Raw genomic sequence first — 22394 nt, 5'->3', positions numbered from 1 at the left:
CCAAGTATTACACAGTGTTTTCGGTGCCACACAATGAGAGACAGATGCCACACACAGCAATGGCATGGAGACAGACTTGCCAATATTTATCTCCCACTAACTTTTTTTTTTTTGAAAAGGGAGAATGTACCCAAAAAAAAAAAAATGGCCAAGTATTACACAGTGTTTTCGGTGGCACACAATGAGAGACAGATGCCACACACAGCAATGGCACAGAGGCAGACTTGCCAATATTTATCTCCCACTAACTTTTTACTTTTTTTTTTGAAAAGTGAGAATGTACCCCCCCCAAAAAAAATGACCAAGTATTACACAGTGTTTTCGGTGCCACACAATGAGAGACAGATGCCACACACAGCAATGGCACGGAGGCAGACTTGCCAATATTTATCTCCCACTAACTTTTTTTTTTGAAAACGGAGAATGTACCCCCCAAAAAAAATGGCCAAGTATTACACAGTGTTTTCGGTGGCACACAATGAGAGACAGATGCCACACACAGCAATGGCATGGAGGCAGACTTGCCAATATTTATCTCCCACTAACTTTTTTTTTTTGAAAAGGGAGAATGTACCCAAAAAAATGGCCAAGTATTACACAGTGTTTTCGGTGCCACACAATGAGAGACAGATGCCACACACAGCAATGGCACGGAGGCAGACTTGCCAATATTTATCTCCCACTAACTTTTTTTTTTTTTGAAAAGGGAGAATGTACCCCCCCCAAAAAAAAATGGCCAAGTATTACACAGTGTTTTCGGTGCCACACAATGAGAGACAGATGCCACACACAGCAATGGCACGGAGGCAGACTTGCCAATATTTATCTCCCACTAACTTTTTTTTTTTGAAAAGGGAGAATGTACCCAAAAAAAAAAAAAATGGCCAAGTATTACACAGTGTTTTCGGTGGCACACAATGAGAGACAGATGCCACACACAGCAATGGCACGGAGGCAGACTTGCCATTTTTTATCTCCAACTAACTTTATTTTTTTGAAAAGGGAGAATGTACCCCCCCCCAAAAAATGGCCAAGTATTACACAGTGTTATCGGTGCCACACAACGAGAGACAGATGCCACACACAGCAATGGCACGGAGGCAGACTTGCCAATATTAAGCTCCCACTAACTTTTTTTTTTTGAAAAGGGAGAATGTATCCCCCCAAAAAAAAAAATGGCCAAGTATTACCCAGTGTTTTCGGTGGCACACAATGAGAGACAGATGCCACACACAGCAATGGCACGGAGGCAGACTTGCCAATATTTATCTCCCTGCAGTTATCTCAGAAAAGTATGGCAGGCAGCTATAAAAAGGACTGCTGCACACAAAAGTGTGGACAAACACACAAGATATCTGTGCAGAAAGGAAGGAAAAACAGGATTTGTGCTTTGAAAAAAGCAGTTGGTTTGCACAGCGGCGTACACACAGGCACAGCAACGCAGCTATTAGGGTCAGGGAGCCTTCTAGTGCAGCCCAATGAGCTACAGCGCTGAGGAAAAAAAATGTAGCTTCCACTGTCCCTGCAATCAAAAGGTGGTGTTGGACAGTGGAAATCGCTACAGCACAAGCGGTTTGTAGCTTTATGTACCCTGCCTATCACTATCCCTGCTTCTGAAGAAGCTGCAGCAACCTCTCCCTACGCTCAGATCAGCAGCAGTAAGATGGCGGTCGGCGGGAACGCCCCTTTATAGCCCCTGTGACGCCACAGAAAGCAAGCCAATCACTCCAATGCCCTTCTCTAAGATGGTGGGGACTGAGATCTATGTCATCACGCTGCCCACACTCTGCGTCCACCTTCATTGGCTGAGAAATGGCGCTTTTAGCGTCATTGAAACTCGACTTTGGCGCGAAAGTCGCGTACCGCATGGCAGACCCTACACAGGGATCGGCTCGGTTTCATGAGACGCCGACTTTGCCAAAAGTCGGCGACTTATGAAAATGAACGATCCGTTTCGCTCAACCCTAGCCTTCAACTTTGGTTGCGGCCTACTAACGGTGTCTGCTGCTCCTTGGTGTTTGTCCTCAACTGTATAAAGCTGAGCTTCAACCTTCTGGCTTTCGGCCTATAGTATCAGATATTAAACAGCATTTGGCCTTCAACTTTGGTTGCGGCCTACTAACGGTGTCTGTCGCTCCCTGGTGTTTGTCCTCAACTGTATAAAGCTGAGCTTCAACCATCTGGCTTTCGGCCTATAGTATCAGATATTAAACAGCATTTGGTCTTCAACTTTGGTTGCGGCCTACTAACGGTGTCTGCCGCTCCCTGGTGTTTGTCCTTAACTGTAAAAAGCTGAGCTTCAACCTTCTGGCTTTCGGCCTATAGTATCAGATATTAAACAGCATTTGGCCTTCAGCTTTGGTTGCGGCCTACTAACGGTGTCTGCCACTCCCTGTTGTTTGTCCTCAACTGTATAAAGCTGAGCTTCAACCTTCTGGCTCTCCTTAAGTGCTTTTTTAAAATAAATTGGTGGTTGGGGCCTAATAACTCTGTCTGCCGCTCCCTGGTGTTCTCCTCAACTGAATAAATCTGAGCTTTAACCTTCTAGCTCTCATTAAGTGCTTTTTTTTTAAAAAAAATGGTGTTTGGGGCCTAATACCTCTGTTTGCCGCTCCCTGTTGTTTGTCCTCAACTGTATAAAGCTGAGCTTCAACCTTCTGGCTTTCGGCCTATAGTATCAGATATTAAACAGCATTTGGCCTTCAACTTTGGTTGCGGCCTACTAACGGTGTCTGCCGCTCCCTGGTGTTTGTCCTCAACTGTATAAAGCTGAGCTTCAACCTTCTGGCTCTCATTAAGTGCTGTTTTTTAAAAAATTGGTGGTTAGGGCCTACTAACGGTGTCTGCCGCTCCCTGGTGTTGTCCTCCACTGTATAAAGCTGAGCTTCAGTCTTTAGGCTTTTGGCCTATAGTAACAGATATTAAACTGCATTTGGCCTACTAGTGTGGTTGGGCCCTTAAAACAGTGTCTGCTGCTCCTGGGTTTGCTCCTCCACTGAACAAAGCAATGCCGCCTGTTTAGTCCTGTTACCAAGTTTGAACTGCATTTAGCCTACTTTATTCTTTGGCCCTATATCTGTGTTTCCTCCTCATCCTGCCCATTGCCCAGCCACTGCTAGATGAGTCTGCTGGTACATTGACCTAGACCACTACATTCCCCTTGCACTCTACACAGCCAGAATCTGACCCTGCTGAAAGTAAGGTTCCCCTTCCCGCATGTTATACCACCTTACACAGGGACAAAGAGGAAGGTGCAGATGAAAGTGCAGGTTCCTTCATCAGGTGGGGGGGCATACTTGTTGGCGACGTCACTGGCACAGGGCCCCTCAGAGTACGCAAAAGTGTCGCTGCTGGTGGGAGGCGCCCCCGCCGTGCAAACACACCGCTGTACTTTGAGGGGCCCTGTGCCAGTGCCAATGCCAATGAGTGGGCCCCCCCTGCTTGCTTAGGATCACAGCACTTGCAAACTTGACATACTTACCTCTCACTGCTCCACCGCCGTGACGTAGTCCACGTTTCCTGGGCCCACTAAAACCTTGAACCAGCCCTACCCCCCACAACTTTTGCCAAATGACCCCCAATTTCCAATGCCCAACTATTATTATAAAGTTAATTAAGATTGACAAGCTTCAGAAACAAGAATGGATGTTTTTGGCATTAAAATGGGCACTGTAGGTGTTTTCCTGGCCTCCACTCACTGTCGACTATGCTTCCCCATTGACTTGCATTGGGTTTCGTGTTTCGGTCGATCCCCGACTTTTAACGATAATCGGCCGACTGCACTCGACTTGACTCTGGACAAAGTCGGGTTTCGCAAAACCCGACTCGATCTTAAAAAAATGAAAGTCGCTCAACCCTAGTAATTACTACATTAACAAAAAAGTTTGTTCCCATGTTGTAGTCTAATTTTTTTTCCTTTCTTACAGCTTGGTAAAATTCAATATGAGGAGCATATTAACAAGATTTTGATGGAGAAACAGGAATTAATATGGAAACAGGTATTGTCCTTGATGATAATTTTTAGCAGGATACAGGATAGTTTGAAAATTAAAAAGAACCTGTCAGCAGGATTGTGCTAAGTAGTGTTGACTGATACCTTCCGATATCCAAAAGTATCGGTATCGGATTGGATCGGCCGATATTAAAAAAATATCGGATATCGCCGATACCGATACCCGATACCAATGCAAGTCAATGGGACAGAAATATTGGAATGTAAATAAGCCCTTTCTTTGCTTCTACATCCTGTTCCAGAGGGGGGAAGAGTGTGGGTGGTGCATGGGCGGACACAGTGCTTATCTGTGTGTGCGGGCGGGGTCTGTGCGGGCCTCTGTATGTGCTCCCGGTGGCCTGTGCGGGCCTGCCGGGGCTCTGTATGGGCTCCCGGTGGTCTGTGCGGGCCTCCCGGAGCTCTGTATGGGCTCCCGGTGGTCTGTGCGGGTCTCCCGGGGCTCTGTATGGGCTGCCGGTGGTCTGTGCAGGTGTGCCAGGGCTCTGTATGGGCTGCAGGGGCTCTGTGCGGTGTGCAGGCATCATCTGATGGGACTACAAGTCCCATCGGACAATGCCTGCTACAGTGACAGTGATTGACACATTAGCCAATGATGGGACAGTAGTAGTCCCATCATCCGGCTAATGTGATGAATGTAAAAAAAAAAAAAATACTACATACATGCTACATACATACTACATGCTACATACATGCTACATACTACATGCTACATACATGCTACATACTACATACTACATACATACTACATACATACTACATACATACTACATACTACATGCTACATACATACTGCATACATGCTACATACATGCTACATACATGCTACATATATGCTACATACATACTACATACATACTACATGCTATATACATACTATATACATGCTACATACATACTACATACATACTACATGCTACATACATGCTACATACATGCTACATACATACATACAACATACATACATTACATACATACTACATAAATACTACAAACATACTACATACATTACATACATACTACATACAATACATTCATACATTACATACAATACATACATACAGACATACAGTACATATAACATAGATTACATACTTACCGTTACTTGTCACTTTGTTCCCCGAAGCCAGTGTCATCTGTAAAAAAGATTAAAATAGCAAACAACCAATATACTCCCTGTCCGCAGAAATCCACGAGTGTCCCATGATGATCTCCCATGGAGAACGGCAGCATCAGCTGGTGCGACTGCTCTCCAGGGGCTCCAGGAACACAATGACGGGAGGAAGGTATCCTTCCGCACTGTATTCCTCCGCCGCTGTAAAAAAAAATAGTCCCTAGTTTCACTTTGTCATTGCTGTGTGAGAAATTTTCCCAGGTAGCAATTGCCATAAAGTGAGACTTTGAACTCAGGTAACCTCACTGATACACTGCAGGAGCCATTGTCTCCTGTCAGTGTGTCACTGAACGTCCCATACAGCAGTGACATCACCCGATAATAATAATAATAATAATCTAATAATAATCTTTATATAGCACTAACATATTCCGCAGCACTTTACAGGTTGCACACATTATCGTCGCTGTCCCCGTTGGGGCTCACAATCTAAATTCCCTATCAGTATGTCTTGGGAATGTGGGAGGAAACCCAGACAAACACGGAGAGAACATACAAACTCTTTGCAGATGTTGTCCTTAGTGGGGCTTGAACCCAGGACTCCAGCGCTGCAAGGCTGCTGTGCTATCCACCGTGCTGCCCATGTCGCTGTTCTATAGGGGAGATCGTCGTGGGACACCCGTTATTAATTGGACTACAGCGGACAGGTAGTATACGGTTTATTATTTTACGTTTTTTGCAGGCGCTGAAGTATGGTAAGTATGGTGAAATGAAGAATATTCAAATACTTTTTTCCTAATGTGTGTGTTTTATTAACCATTTACTAGTATTGGATCAATAATGGAGAGGCGTCTTATTGACGCCTCTCTGTTATTAACCCGGCTTAATGTCACTTTACGATAGCAAGGTGACATTAACCCCTTATTACCCCATATCCCACCACTACACAGGAGAGGGAAGAGAGGGGCTAAGTGCCAGAATTGGCGCATCTTACAGATGCGCCATTTTCGGGGCTGCTGCGGACTGGTATTTGTAGCCGGGGGGGCCAATATTCATGGCCCCTCTCTAGGCTATGAATATCAGCCTGCAGCTGTCTGCGTAGCCTTTCTGGCTATAAAATATAGGGGGACCCCATGTCATTTCTTTTTGGGGTCCCCCTATTTTAATAGACAGTAAAGGCTACGCAGACAGCTGTGGGCTGATATTCATAGAAGGCTACAAATATTGGCCCTTGGCTGTCGGCTTTCCCCCTCTGGAGCATAAAATTCCACACCGTTTTTTTCCGTTTTTTTTTAATTAAACGCTCATTAAGGCCTCTTTAACCCTTGCGTTGGTACAGGTCCGTCGCTATGCGTCGGGCCGACATACCGACGCACGTTGTGAAATTTGTGCACGACGTGGGCAGCGGATGCAGTGTTTCAACACATCCGCTGCCCATTCAGAAGTCCGGGGAGGAGGGGGCGGAGTTTCGGCCACTCATGCACGGTAGAAAATGGCGGACGTGACGGACAAAAAAGTTCACTTGAACGTTTTTTCGTGCCGACAGTCCGCCAAAACACGACGGATCCATTGCACGACGGACGCGACGTGTGGCCATCCATCGTGATCCATTGCTAATACAAGTCTATGGGTAAAAAACTCATCCTGCGAGCACATTTGCAGGATCCATTTTTTTTCACCGGATCCGTTTTTCTTTTGCCGGATCCTTTTTTTATTCCGCCGGATCTGTTCTTTTCCCGCCGGATCCGGTTTTTCCCGCCAGATCCGGTTTTTCCTGCCTGATCCATTTTTCCCGCCAGATCCGTTTTTTCCGCCGGATCCGTTTTTTCTCATAGAGTTGTATTAGCGCCGGATTGCGCTTGATGGTCACACTTTTCATCCGTTTTTTGACAGATCAGTCAAAAAAGCTGTTTCCGCCGGATGGATAACACATACAGAGGAAAGTTTTTTCTGTCCGGCGAAAACACGCACAGCGACAGATCTGGCAAAAAACGTATGAAACTGAGATGTGAAATGATGAATCCGGCCTCCGAATCTGTTTTTTCATGCATGTTTCCATTCAAATCATGCACATTTTCCGATTATTTATTTTCCAAAAACCGCCTTAAAACCTGCATCAAAACTGCACCAAAAACTGCATCAAAACTGCACCAAAACTGCATCAAAAACCACATCAAAAACCGCACCAAAAACCTGCATCAAAAAAGCACCAAAAACTGCATCAAAAACCGCATCAAAAACCGCACCAAAAACCTACATCAAAAACAGCACAAAAACAGCAGCAAAAACTGCATCAAAAACCGCACCAAAAACCTGCACCAAAAACTGCACCAAAAACTGCATCAAAACCTGCATCAAAAACTGGTGCAGTTTTGATGCAGTTTTTGTTGCAGGTTTTTGGCTCGGTTTTTGATGCTGTTTTTTATGCTGTTTTTGATGCAGTTTTTGTTGCAGGTTTTTTATGCTGTTTTTGATGCTGTTTATGATGCTGTTTTTGATTAATTTTTTGGTGCTGGTTTTTGGCTCGGTTTTTGATGCTGTTTTTGATGCTGTTTATGATGTTTTTGATGCAGGTTTTTGGCGCGGTTTTTGATGCTGTTTTAGATGCAGTTTTTGGTGCAGGTTTTTGGTGCGGCTTTTGATGCTGTTTTTGATGCAGTTTTTGGTGCAGGTTTTTGATGCGGTTTTTGATGCTGTTTATGATGCTGTTTTGATGCAGTTTTTGATGCTGGTTTTTGGCGCGGTTTTTGATGCTGTTTATGATGCTGTTTTTGATGCAGGTTTTTGATGCTATCTTTGATGCTGTTTTGATGCAGTTTTTGATGCAGTTTTTGGTGCAGTTTTTAGTGTGGTTTTTTATGCTGTTTTTGGTGCAGTTTTTTATGCTGTTTTTGATGCAGGTTTTGGTGCGGTTTTTGGAAATAAATAAATAAATGGAAAATGTGCATGATTTGAATGGAAACATGCATGAAAAAACGGATTCATCATGTTACATCTCAGTTTCATATGTTTTTTGCCAGATCTGTCGCTGTGCGTTTTTTAACCGGACAGAAAAAACGTTCCTCTGTATGTGTTTTCCGTCCGGCGGAAACAGCTTTTTCGATGGATCCGGCAAAAAACGGATGAAACATGTGGCCATTAGGCGCAATCCGGCGCTAATACAACTCTATGAGAAAAACTGATCCGGCGGGAAAAACGGATCCAGCGGAAAAAATGGATTCGGCGGAATATAAAAAGGATCCAGCAAAAAAAACGGATCCGGCGTAAAAAATGGATCCTGCAAATGTGCTCGCAGGATGCATTTTTTATCCATAGACTTGTATTAGTAACAGATCATGATGGATGGCCACACGTCGCGTCCGTCGTGCAACGGATCCGTCGTGTTTTGGCGGACTGTCGGCACGAAAAAACGTTCAAGTGAACGTTTTTTTGTCCGTCGCGTCCACCATTTTCTACCGCGCATGCATGGCCGAAACTCCGCCCCCTCCTCCCCGGACTTCAGAATGGGCAGCAGATGCGTTGAAACACTGCATCCGCTGCCCACGTTGTGCACAAATTTCACAACGTGCGTCGGCACGTCGTCCCGACGCATAGCGACGGACCCGTACCGACGCAAGGGTGAAAGAGGCCTTAATGAGCGTTTAATTTAAAAAAAATTGAAAAAATGGCGTGGGCTCCCGCGAAATTTTCTGTTCCAGAGGGTGAAAGCCGACAGCCAAGGGCCAATATTTGTAGCCTGCTATAAATATCAGCCCGCAGCTGTCTGCATAGCCTTTACTGGCTGTTTAAATAGGGGAACCCCCAAAAAAATGACGTGGGGTCCCCCTATATTTTATAGCCAGAAAGGCTACGCAGACAGCTGCAGGCTGATATTCATAGCCTAGAGAGGGGCCATGGATATTGTCCCCCCCAGCTACAAATACCAGTCCGCAGCCGCCCCGGACACGGCGCATCTGTAAGATGCGCCAATTCCGGCACTTAGCCCCTCTCTTCCCACTCCCATGTAGCAGTGGAATATGGGGTAATAAGGGGTTAATGTCACCTTGCTATTGTAAGGTGACATTAAGCTGGGTTAATAATGGAGAGGCATCAATAAGACGCCTCTCCATTATTAATCCAATACTAGTAAATGGTTAATAAAACACACACACATTAGGAAAAAAGTATTTTAATATTCTTCATTTAACCATACTTGCCATACTTCAGCGCCTGCAAAAAAACGTAAAATAATAAACTGTATACTACCTGTCCGCCGTAGTCCAATTAATAACGAGTGTCCCACGATGATCTCCCCTATAGAACAATGACATCGGGTGATGTCACTGCTCTATAGGACCTTCAGTGACACACTGACAGGAGACAATGGCTCCTGCAGTGTATCACTGAGGTTACCTGAGTTCAAAGTCTTACTTTATGGCAATCGCTGCCTGGGAAAATTTCTCACACAGCAATGACATAAAGGGAAACTAGGGACTATTTTTTTTAACAGCGGTGGAGGAATACAGTGCGGAAGGATACTTTCCTCCCTTTATTGTGTTGCTGGAGCCACTGGAGAGCGGTCGCACCAGCTGATGCTGCCGTTCTCCATGGGAGATCGTCGTGGGACACTCGTGGATTTCTGCGGACAGAGAGTATATTGGTTGTGTGTTATTTTAATCTTTTTTACAAATGACACTGGCTTCGGGGAACAAAGTGACAAGTAACAGTAAGTATGTAATCTATGTTATATGTATGTACTGTATGCAATGTATGAATGTAATGTATGTAGTATGTATGTAGTATGTATGTAATGCATGTAGTATGGATGTAGTACATATGTAGCATGTAGTATGTATGTAGTATGTATTTAGCATGTATGTAGCATGTATGTAGTATGTATGTAGCATGTATTATGTATGTAGTATGTATGTAGCATGTATGTAGTATGTAGCATGTATGTAGTATTTATGTAGCATGTATGTATGTATGCAGTATGTATGTAGTATGTATGTAGTATGTAGCATGTATGTATCATGTATGTAGTATGTAGTATGTATGTAGCATGTATGCTGTATGTATGTAGTATGTATGTAGCATGTATGTATCATGTATCTAGCATGTATGTAGCATGTATGTAGCATGTATGTTGTATGTATGTAATATGTATGCAGCATATATGTAGCATATATGTAGTATGTAGCATGTATGTAGCATGTATGTAGTATGCATGTAGTATGTAGTATGTATGTAGTATGTAGCATGTATGTATGTAGTATGTAGCATGCATGTAGTATGTATGTAGTATGTAGCATGTATGTAGTATGTATGTAGCATGTATGTAACATGTATGTAACATGTATGTAGTATGTATCATGTATGTAGTATGTATGTAGCATGTATGTAGCATGTATGTTGTATGTAGCATGTATGTAACATGTATGTAGTATGTATCATGTATGTAGCATGTATGTAGTGTTAGGGCTAGCGGAACGCACTGATTAAATATAGATGTTTTTATTGGTGCGTTCGCAGCCCGGGGTCCACCGTGCAGGAGGAACCTGCTGCTAGCAAATGACGGCACTGTATGGCAGTTTAAGCGAACTCTGTTACTTCACAGAGTCGCACGGAAACAAGACGCTGTGCCCTGTTAACCCCACAGGAATTCTCAGCTAACTGCCGAGCTGAAGGCAGTCTGTGGTCACGCAAACATACAATCTCCTCACTGTAGGAGTCGGCATTCTAGGGGCTTATTTCAGCCGAGTCCCTGAACACACATAAATGTGACCACACTGGCGCATGCACATAACAGATTTGATACTAGCGCATAGCCGTGCGGCCATGCGAGCCTTATATAGCTGCAGCAAGTAAAAGACCTTCCTAGAAGGACCAATGAGAGACTGCCATACCTGAGCATGTGACCCTAGATCTCCACTGAGAGATCTTGCCCTGGGCATGCTCAGTGTGTGCAGAGCAGGACTTAGTCCTAGCACCTACAGGACCTTCCTGAAAGGACCAATGGACTTAGCTGCAGTATCTGACCATGTGACCCTCGATCCCCACTGAGAGATCTTACTCAGGGCATTCTCAGAATGAGAGAAAAAGGACTTAGTCCAAGAAGCGTCTGCTCACCGCTGCCCAGCACTGACTTCAATGGCAGAAGTAGGAAAAGCAGCAGTAACTCTTTGTACAGAGTGGGACTGAGCAAGACGCTGGGACTGACGTCTCCGCTGAGCAGGCTCCACTGCGGCAGGAGAAGAATGGGAGACCGCAGCGGAGATGGCCCGAGATTCCCCCTGTGCAGAGGTGGGAACTTGACCCCTAACATTACCCCCCCCTCCTTGGGCCTCACTACGCTCAAAGGCGGCAATGAGCTGCAGAGCCCGCGAATGTGCTCAAAAGGCTCCCAGCACCTGTCCTCTGGACCATAACCCCTCCAATCCACCAAGTAAAATTTTTTTGCCACGTACCACCTTGCACCCCAAGATAGCATTCACCTTGTAATCATCCGAAGATGAACCCGATGTCCCGGCAGATGACTCAGAAAACTGGGACATGTATACGGGCTTTAAGAGGGAAACATGAAAGGTGTCAGTGATACCCAGGCGTGGAGGAAGGGCCAGACGGTAGACCACAGGGTTAACCTGTTCGAGGACCTTGAAGGGACCCAAGTAGCGAGGTGCAAACTTAGTGGACTCAACTCGCAGCCTGATGTTACGGGCGGAGAGCCACACTAAGTCGCCAGGAGCAAAGATCGGAGCGGGGCGCCGATGTGCATTGGCGGAGGACCTCATTCTCTCCTTGGAGGCCCAGATGGCATCCTGAGTGTGGTCCCAAATGTCCCATGCCTCCACAGCCCAGTCTGCCACCCTGGAGTCGGCAGAAGACACGGGCATAGGCACAGGAACCTGCGGATGCTGACCGTAATTAATAAGGAATGGAGTCTGACCAGTGGAGAAGGCTACGGCGTTGTTAAGCGCAAACTCCACCCACGGTAGCAAGGATGCCCAGTCATCCTGCCTAGCAGAAACAAAATGTCGCAGATATGTGACCAGAGTCTGGTTGGCCCTCTCTACCAACCCATTCGTCTCGGGATGATATGCGGAAGAGAGATTCAACTCAATGCTGAGTAGATGACAAAGCTCTCTCCAGAACCGAGACTCAAACTGGGGACCCCGGTCACTGATAATTTTGTCCGGCATACCGTGTAGGCGAAAGACATATTTAATAAACAACGCTGCCAGAGCCCGTGCAGAAGGTAGCCGTGGAAGAGGCACCAAATGCACCATTTTGGAAAAATGGTCGGTGATCACCCAAATAATGGTGCAGCCACGAGACTTGGGTAAGCCCACCACAATGTCCATCCCGACCATCTCCCAGGGCCTGTCTGCCACCGGCATGGGATAAAGTAAGCCAGCTGAGACCAAGTTCTTGTGGTCGGTGAAAACTTGGAAGGGAAAACGAGCCCCCTCCAAGAGATCTCTCCACTCCGAGAAGGCCAACTTCATAGCTAGCAACTCCCTGTCCCTGGTGGAATAATTCCTCTCTGCTGGTGTGAAGGTCTTAGAGAAAAAGAAGCAGGGATGCTTCCGACCTTGAGCATCCTTTTGGAATAGGACTGCTCTAGCACCGACAGACGAGGCATCCCCCTCCATTATGAAAGGTTTATCTACATCGGGGCGATGTAGAATGGGAGCACTAGCAAAGTGGGACTTAATAGAGAGGAAGGCCTTGGAGACCTCTTCTGACCACAACTTGGGATTTGCTCCCTTTTTGGTGAGGGCAACCAAAGGAGCTACCAAAGTTGAGAAGTGGGGAATGAACTGGCGATAGTAATTAATGAACCCCATAAAGCGCTGCACCGCTTTGAGAGAATGGGGTTCTTGCCAGTCCATCACAGCCTGTAGCTTGGCAGGATTCATAGCCAATCCTTGGGCCAAGATGATATAGCCCAGGAAAGGCAAAGACTCCTGCTCAAACACACACTTCTCCAACTTGGCATAGAGGGAATTTGCCTGTAGGAGGTTGAAGACTTTGCACACATCTCTCCGGTGGGAGTCTATATCTGGAGAGTAGATGAGAATATCATCCAGGTAGACTACAACTGAGGTGGAGAGCATATCCCGGAAGATATCATTTACAAAGTCTTGGAAAACGGCGGGGGCATTACAAAGCCCAAAGGGCATCACCAGATATTCATAGTGCCCATCCCTGGTGTTAAAAGCCATCTTCCATTCGTCCCCCTCACGGATGCGAATCAGGTTGTAAGCACCCCGCAGATCTAATTTAGTAAACACTCTTGCTCCCCGAAGCCTATCAAAAAGCTCAGATATCAGGGGCAGAGGGTACTTGTTCTTAACGGTGATGGCGTTAAGACCCCTGTAATCTATGCATGGACGTAATTCTCCGTTCTTCTTCTGCACGAAGAAGAAACCAGCCCCTGCAGGTGACACAGACTTCCTAATGAATCCCCTTGCCAGATTCTCCTGGATGTACTGAGACATTGCCCCCGTCTCTGGGAGAGACAATGGGTAGACTCGACCCCGGGGAGGCTCAGCACCAGGCAAGAGGTCAATAGGACAGTCATAGGGGCGGTGAGGCAGAAGAGTCTCCGCAGCCTTTTTGGAGAACACGTCCGCATAGGGCCAATGTTCTGGGGAGAGAGGAGAGATCTGCGGGTACCTCTGTAGTAGCAACCTGAACGCATTCCTTCTGACATCTACCCCCACAAGATTCACTCCATCCCAAAATCCTGCCTGTGGACCACTCAATATGAGGAGAGTGGTACCGTAGCCAAGGTATCCCTAAGAGGACCTCATCAATTCCCTCAGGAATGACAAGCAGAGATATTATCTCCTGATGAGATGGCGACATGGATAGAGTAAATGGGATGGTCTGGTGTGTAATCTGTGAGGGCAGTGTCGACCCATTCACCACTTGTACGGTCACTGGTTGGGCGAGCATCACCAGAGGTATTGCGTGTCGTTGGGCGAAGGCAGAAGACATAAAATTGCCCTCCGCCCCGGAATCCACGCAAAGCTTTACCGAATGAGTGGATGGGCCAATGGTAATTGTCCCCTTAAAGGACAATTTGGAGGCAAACGTCGCCGTGTTTAGTGAACCTCCACCTACTACCACTAGACGCTGACGTTTCCCTGACCGCTGAGGACATCTGGTGGCAAGATGTCCTGACTGCCGGCAAACATGACAGACCCTAAGTGTACGAGCGGTCCGGGACTTAGGTCCCGCTCGTAGCACCTCCTTGGCCTCATGTGACTCGGGTGCCTGGACCGGAAATTCCAAAGGTTTGGCGAAGGTGGGAGCCAGCCGAAACCTCTGCCTACACTGGGCTCGCTCTAACCTCTGCTCGTTAAAACAGAGGTCAATACGAGTAGATACAGCTATTAACTCCTCCAGTGTGGCGGGAATCTCCCTAGTGGCCAGAGCGTCCTTAACATGGTCAGTCAGCCCCCTCCAAAATATAGGGATGAGGGCTTTATCAGACCACTCCAGCTCAGATGCTAAGGTGCGGAAGTGGACGGCAAAATGGCTAACCAAGGACGAGCCCTGAGTCAATGCCAACAGTTGGAGTGCCGTATCATGGGTGACTCGAGGTCCTAAAAAGACCTGTTTCAGAGTGCTCAGAAACAGCGGAGCACTCTGCACCACATGATCGCCACGCTCCCACAGCGGCGTAGCCCACTCCAACGCCCTGTCCGACAGGAGAGACATAATGAATCCCACCTTTGCCCGCTCTGTAGGGAAACGAGCAGCCAGGAGCTCGAGGTGTATATAGCACTGGCTCACGAAACCCCTACATGATTTGCCATCACCAGAAAATTTTTCTGGCAGCGGGAGGCGAGACAGGGTCGGAACAGGAGTGGCAGTGGACAAAGCTGCTGCAGCCACGCTAGCAGCCTGAACAGCTACTGCGGTAACATCCACAGCTGAGGTTGTGCACTCGAGAGACGCCAACCTACCCTCCAGCTGCTGGATGTACTGCAAAGATTGCTGTTTGTCCGCCATTGCTAGCCAGACCCTGGCGCTAGTATTATGTTAGGGCTAGCGGAACGCACTGATAGATGTTTTTATTGGTGCGTTCGCAGCCCGGGGTCCACCGTGCAGGAGAAACCTGCTGCTAGCAAATGACGGCACTATAAGGCAGTTTAAGCGAACTCTGTTACTTCACAGAGTCGCACGGAAACAAGATGCTGTGCCCTGTTAACCCCACAGGAGTTCACAGCTAACTGCCGAACTGAAGGCAGTCTGTGGTCACGCAAACATACAATCTCCTCACCGGAGGAGCCGGTATTCTAGGGGCTTATTTCAGCCGGGGTCCTAAATCCACGCACACAATCTCCTCACCGGAGGTGCCGGCATTCTAGGGGCTTATTTCAGCCGAGTCCCTGAACACACATAAATGTGACCACACTGGCGCATGCACATAACAGATTTGATACTAGCGCATAGCCGTGCGGCCATGCGAGCCTTATATAGCTGCAACAAGTAAAAGACCTTCCTAGAAGGACCAATGAGAGACTGCCATACCTGAGCATGTGACCCTAGATCTCCACTGAGAGATCTTGCCCTGGGCATGCTCAGTGTGTGCAGAGCAGGACTTAGTCCTAGCACCTACAGGACCTTCCTGAAAGGACCAATGGACTTAGCTGCAGTATCTGACCATGTGACCCTCGATCCCCACTGAGAGATCTTACTCAGGGCATGCTCAGAACGAGAAAAGCAGGACTTAGTCCCAGAAGCGTCTGCTCGCCGCTGCCCAGCACTGACTTCAATGACAGAAGCAGGAAAAGCAGCAGTAACTCTTTGTACAGAGTGGGACTGAGCAAGACGCTGGGACTGACATCTCTGTTGAGCAGGCTCCACTGCGGCAGGAGAAGAATGGGAGACCGCAGCGGAGATGGCCCGAGTTTCCCCCTGTGCAGAGGTGGGAACTCGACCCCTAACATGTAGCATATATGTATGTAGTATTTTTATTTTTTTTTACATTCAACACCTTAGCCGGATGGTGGGACTACTACTGTCCCATCATTGGCTAATGTGTCAATCACTGTCATTGTAGCAGGCATCGTCCGATGGGACTTGTAGTCCCATCGGACGATGCCTGCACACATGCACAGACCCCCGGCAGCCCATACAGAGCCCCGGCACGCTCACAGAGCCCCGCACAGAGCCCTGGCACGCTCACAGAGCCCCGCACAGAGCCCCGGCACACTCACAGAGCCCCTCACAGAGCTCCGGCACGCTCACAGAGCCCCGCACAGAGCTCCGGCACGCTCACAGATCCCCGCACAGAGCCCCAGCACACTCACAGAGCCCCACACAGAGCCCCCGGCAGGCCGCACAGAGCCCCGGCACGCCGCACAGAGCCCCGAGAGGCCGCACAGAGCCCTGGCATGCCGCACAGAGCCCCAGCACACTCACAGAGCCCTGCACAGAGCCCTGGCACGCTCACAGAGCCCCGCACAGAGCCCCAGGCAGGCCGCACAGAGCCCCGGCACACCACACAGAGCGCTGAGAGGCCGCACAGACCCCCCGGCAGGCCGTACAGACCCCCCGGCAGGCCGTACAGACCCCGCCCGCACAGAGACACGCAGTCTCCGCCCACGCACCGCCCACACTCAGTTATACTGCATTTTTGCACTGTGGGAACTTCCGATTCCGGTATCCGATATCGTTAAAATATCGGAACTCGGTATCGGAATTCCGATACAGCGAATATCGGCTGATACCCGATATTTGAAGTATCGGAATGCTCAACACTAGTGCTAAGTAATCTAGTGAAAGTGTCAGGTTGGCGCCATTATGCTGATTAAAATGATACCTGGGTTGATGAAATCCATCTTGTGGTTGTTGGTTAATCTTTATTTTCAGTTTTGAGTAAATGAGCTTCTCGTGCTCTGGGGCGAGCCTGTGAGGGGGGTCTTTATGTGGTGCTCTGCTTAGGTATTCACCAGTATGGCTCTTGACAAGTCAGTGATCCTTCAGTCACTTGCCCCTTATTTTACATACTGATTATTATATGTATTGAAAAAAAAAATCAACTTCAGTATATAGGCACCGGCGCTTGCGCCTGCGTTGCAGCAGGATCGCATGTATAATGTGCATTAAATTGTTTTATTTAGTCATAAACATTGATTCTGAAAAAAATCTTCTCAAAATGGTGTCAGTGGCGACTGCGCAGTAGCAGTCACTTCTGTGACCATTTCCGAGCATTGTAATATTTTCATTTTTTGGTCGATGAAACCGAGTGGGCCTTTTTATCACCCTAAGTCGACATTTTTATTGATACAATTTTGGGGTAGATATGATGTTTTTGTCGCCTGTTATTGCAAGTTTTTTGCTGTGTAGAGACTGCCAAAAAAACAGCTTTTATCGTTCGGGTTAACTTATGTTATATTTTGATAGAAGTGAGTTTTACCGACATGGAGACATGAAATGTGTATTTTTTTTACATATTTTATTTTTAATGGAGAGGAATTTTGTTTGTTTGCTGTATTTTGTAGTCCCTTTGTGAACTTGAATTCACAATAGTTTGAACGCATACTACTTACAGTGGGTACAGAAAGTATTCAAACCCCTTTAAATTTTTCACTCTGTTTATTGTAGCCATTTGGTAAACTCAAAAAAAAAAAAAAAAATTCTCATTAACCCCTTCACCCCCAAGGGTGGTTTGCACGTTAATGACCGGGCCAATTTTTACAATTCTGACCACTGTCCATTTATGAGGTTATAACTCTGGAACGCTTCAACGGATCTTGGCGATTCTGACATTGTTTTCTCGTGACATATTGTACTTCATGATAGTGGTAAAATTTCTTTGATATTACCTGCATTTATTTGCAAAAAAAATGGAAATTTGGCGAAAATCTTGAAAATTTTGCAATTTTCCAACTTTGAATTTTTATGCCCTTAAATCACAGAGATATGTCACACAAAATACTTAATAAGTAACATTTCCCACATGTCTACTTTACATCAGCACAATTTTGGAACCAAAATTTTTTTTTTGTTAGGGAGTTATAAGGGTTAAAAGTTGACCAGCAATTTCTCATTTTTACAACACTATTTTTTTTTAGGGACCACATCTCATTTGAAGTCATTTTGAGGGGTCTATATGATAGAAAATACCCATGTGTGACACCATTCTAAAAACTGCACCCCTCAAGGTGCTCAAAACCATATTCAAGAAGTTTATTAACCCTTCTGGTGCTTCACAGGAATTTTTGGAATGTTTAAATAAAAATGAACATTTAACTTTTTTTCACAAAAAATTTACTTCAGCTCCAATTTGTTTTATTTTACCAAGGGTAACAGGAGAAAATGGACCCCAAAAGTTGTTGTACAATTTGTCCTGAGTACGCTGATACCCCATATGTGGCGATAAACCACTGTTTGGGCGCATGGGAGAGCTCGGAAGGGAAGTAGCACCGTTTGACTTTTCAATGCAAAATTGACAGGAATTGAGATGGGACGCCATGTTGCATTTGGAGAGCCACTGATGTGCCTAAACATTGAAACCCCCCACAAGTGACACCATTTTGGAAAGTAGACCCCCTAAGGAACTTATCTAGATGTGTTTTGAGCGCTTTGACCCACCAAGGGCTTCACAGAAGTTAATAATGCAGAGCCGTAAAAATAAAACAAAAATTTTTTCCCACAAAAATTATTTTTTTAGCCCCCAGTTTTGTATTTTCCCGAGGGTAGCAGGAGAAATTGGACCCCAAAATCTGTTGTCCAAGTTGTCCAGAGTGCGATGATATACCATATGTGGGGAGAACCACTGTTTGGGCGCATGGGAGGGCTCGGAAAGGAAGGAGCGCCATTTGGAATGCAGACTTAGATGGAATGGTCTGCAGGCGTCACATTGCGTTTGCAGAGCCCCTAATGTACCTAAACAGTAGAAACCCCCCACAAGTGACACCATGTTGGAAAGTGGACCCCCTAAGGAACTTATCTAGATGTGTGGTGAGCGCTTTGACCCACCAAGGGCTTCACAGAAGTTTATAATGCAGAGCCATAAAAATAAAACAAAAATTTTTTCCCACAAAAATTATTTTTTAGCCCCCAGTTTTGTATTTTCCCGAGGGTAACAGGAGAAATTGGACCCCAAAAGTTGTTGTCCAATTTGTCCTGAGTGCGCTGATACCCCATATGTGGGGGGAAACCACCGTTTGGACGCATGGAAGGGCTCGGAAGTGAAGGAGCGCCATTTGGAATGCAGACTTAGATGGAATGGTCTGCAGGCGTCACATTGCGTTTGCAGAGCCCCTAATGTACCTAAACAGTAGAAACCCCCCACAAGTGACACCATGTTGGAAAGTAGACCCCCTAAGGAACTTATCTAGATGTGTGGTGAGCGCTTTGACCCACCAGGGGCTTCAAAGAAGTTTATAATGCAGAGCCGTAAAAATAAAACAAAAATTTTTTCCCACAAAAATTATTTTTCAGCCCCCAGTTTTGTATTTTCCCGAGGGTAACAGGAGAAATTGGACCCCAAAAGTTATTGTCCAATTTGTCCTGAGTGCGCTGATATCCCATATGTGGGGGGAACAACCATTTGGATGCATTGGAGGGCTCGGAAGGGAAGGAGCGCCATTTGGAATGCAGACTTAGATGGAATCGTCTGCAGGCGTCACATTGCGTTTGCAGAGCCCCTAATGTACCTAAACAGTAGAAGCCCCACACAAGTGACCCCATTTTGGAAACTAGACCCCCCAAGGAACTTATCTAGATGTGTTGTAAGAACTTTGAACCCCCAAGTGTTTCACTACAGTTTATAACGCAGAGCCGTGAAAATAAAAAATCTTTTTTTTCCCACAAAAATTATTTTTTAGCCCCCAGTTTCGTATTTTTCCAGGGGTAACAGGAGAAATTGGACCCCAAACGTTGTTGTCCTATTTGTCCTGAGTACGCTGATACCCCATATGTTGGGGTAAACCCCTGTTTGGGCACACGGGAGAGCTCGGAAGGGAAGGAGCACTGTTTTACTTTTTCAACGCAGAATTGGCTGGAATTGAGATCGGACGCCATGTCGCGTTTGGAGAGCCCCTGATGTGCCGAAACAGTGGAAACCCCCCAATTATAATTGAAACCCTAATCCAAACACACCCCTAACCCTAATCCCAACAGTAACCCTAACCACACCTCTAACCCTGACACACCCCTAACCATAATCCCAACCCTATTCCCAACCGTAAATGTAATCTAAACCCTAATCGTAACTTTAGCCCCAACCCTAACCCTAACTTTAGCCCCAACCCTAACTGTAGCCTTAACCCTAGCCCCAACCCTAGCCCTAACCCTAGCCCTAATGGGAAAATGGAAATAAATACATTTTTTTTATTTTTCCCTAACTAAGGGGGTGATGAAGGGGGGTTTGATTTACTTTTATAGCAAGTTTTTTAGCGGATTTTTATGATTGGCAGCTGTCACACATTGAAAGACGCTTTTTATTGCAAAAAATATTTTTTGCGTTACCACATTTTGAGAGCTATAAATTTTCCATATTTTGGTCCACAGAGTCATGTGAGGTCTTGTTTTTTGCGGGACGAGTTGACGTTTTTATTGGTAACATTTTTGGGCACGTCACATTTTTTGATCGCTTTTTATTCCGATTTTTGTGAGGCAGAATGACCAAAAAACAGCTATTCATGAATTTCTTTTGGGGGAGGCGTTTATACCGTTCCGCGTTTGGTAACATTGATAAAGTAGTTTTATTCTTCGGGTCAGTACGATTACAGCGATACCTTATTTATATTATTTTTTTATGTTTTGGCGCTTTTATACGATAAAAACTATTTTATGGAAAAAATAATTATTTTTGCATCGCTTTATTCTCAGGACTATAACTTTTTTATTTTTTTGCTGATCATGCTGTATGGTGGCTCGTTATTTGCGGGACAAGATGACGCTTTCAGCGGTACCATGGTTATTTATATCTGTCTTTTTGATCGCGTGTTATTCCACTTTTTGTTCGGCGGTATGATAAAGCATTGTTTTTTGCCTCGTTTTTTTTTTTTTTTTCTTACGGTGTTTACTGAAGGGGTTAACTAGTGGGCCAGTTTTATAGGTCGGGTTGTTACGGATGCGGCGATACTAAATATGTGTACTTTTATTGTTTTGTTTTTTTTATTTAGGTAAAGAAATGTATTTATGGGAATAATATATATTTTTTTTTTTCATTATTTTGGAATATTTTTTTTAATTTTTTTTTACACATTTGGAAATTTTTTTTTTTACTTTTTTACTTTGCCCCAGGGGGGGACAATACAGATCGGTGATCTGCCAGTTTGCATAGCACTCTGACAGATCACCAATCTGAGAGAAGTGCAGGCTGCTTCACAGTGCCTGCTCTGAGCAGGCTTCTGTGAAGCCACCTCCCTCCCTGCAGGACCCGGATCCGCGGCCATCTTGGATCCGGGTCTGGAGCAGGCAGGGAGGGAGGTAAGACCCTCGCAGCAACGCGATCACATCGCGTTGCTGCGGGGGGCTCAGGGAAGCCCGCAGGGAGCCCCCTCCCTGCGCGATGCTTCCCTGCACCGCCGGCACATCACGATCATGTTTGATCGCGGTGTGCCGGGGGTTAATGTGCCGGGGGCGGTCCGTGACCGCTCCTGGCACATAGTGCCGGATGTCAGCTGCGATAGTCAGCTGACACCCGGCCGCGATCGGCCGCGCTCCCCCCGTGAGCGCGGCCGATCGGCTATGACGTACTATCCCGTCGAGGGTCAGATAGGCCCAGGTCACCTCGACGGGATAGTACGTCTAAGGTCACAGAGGGGTTAATGTACACTCTGCACCCCATCTTGACTGAAAACAACAGAAATGTAGACATTTTTGCAAAATTTATTACGGTAATAAAGAAAAACTGAAATATCACATGGTCATAAGTATTCAGACCCTTTGCTCAGTATTGAGTAGAAGCACCCTTTTGAGCTAGTACAGCCATGAGTCTTCTTGGGAATGATGCAACACGTTTTTCACACCTGGATTTGGGGATTCTCTGCCATTCTTACTTGCAGATCCTCTCCTGTTTAATCAGGATTAGTGTTGAGCATTCCGATACCGCAAGTATCGGGTATCGGCTGATACTTGCGGTATCGGAATTCCGATACCGAGATCCAATACTTTTGTGGTATCGGGAATCGGTATCGGATCCATATTACTGTGTAAAATAAAGAATTAAAATAAAAAATATTGATATACTCACCTCTCCGGAGGCCCCTGGACATCACCGCTGGTAACCGGCAGCCTTCTTTGCTTAAAATGAGCGCG

General features: G+C 46.1%; 1 protein-coding gene across 1 annotated transcript in view; it reads left to right on the top strand.

The window, feature by feature from the left end:
* Positions 1-22394, top strand: part of CCDC73 (coiled-coil domain containing 73) — a 1082716-nt gene that overhangs the window by 456717 nt on the left and 603605 nt on the right. Inside the window, exon 3 of the mRNA XM_077281634.1 lies at positions 3927-3998. Coding sequence (XP_077137749.1) covers positions 3927-3998 — 72 coding nt within the window. The remainder of the gene's footprint in view (positions 1-3926; positions 3999-22394) is intronic.

This window comes from Ranitomeya variabilis, chromosome 2 (assembly GCF_051348905.1).
Source record: "Ranitomeya variabilis isolate aRanVar5 chromosome 2, aRanVar5.hap1, whole genome shotgun sequence".
NCBI lineage: Eukaryota > Metazoa > Chordata > Amphibia > Anura > Dendrobatidae > Ranitomeya > Ranitomeya variabilis.
The sequence above is the reverse complement of the archived record's forward strand: the minus strand, read 5'-3'. Positions and strand labels throughout refer to the sequence as shown.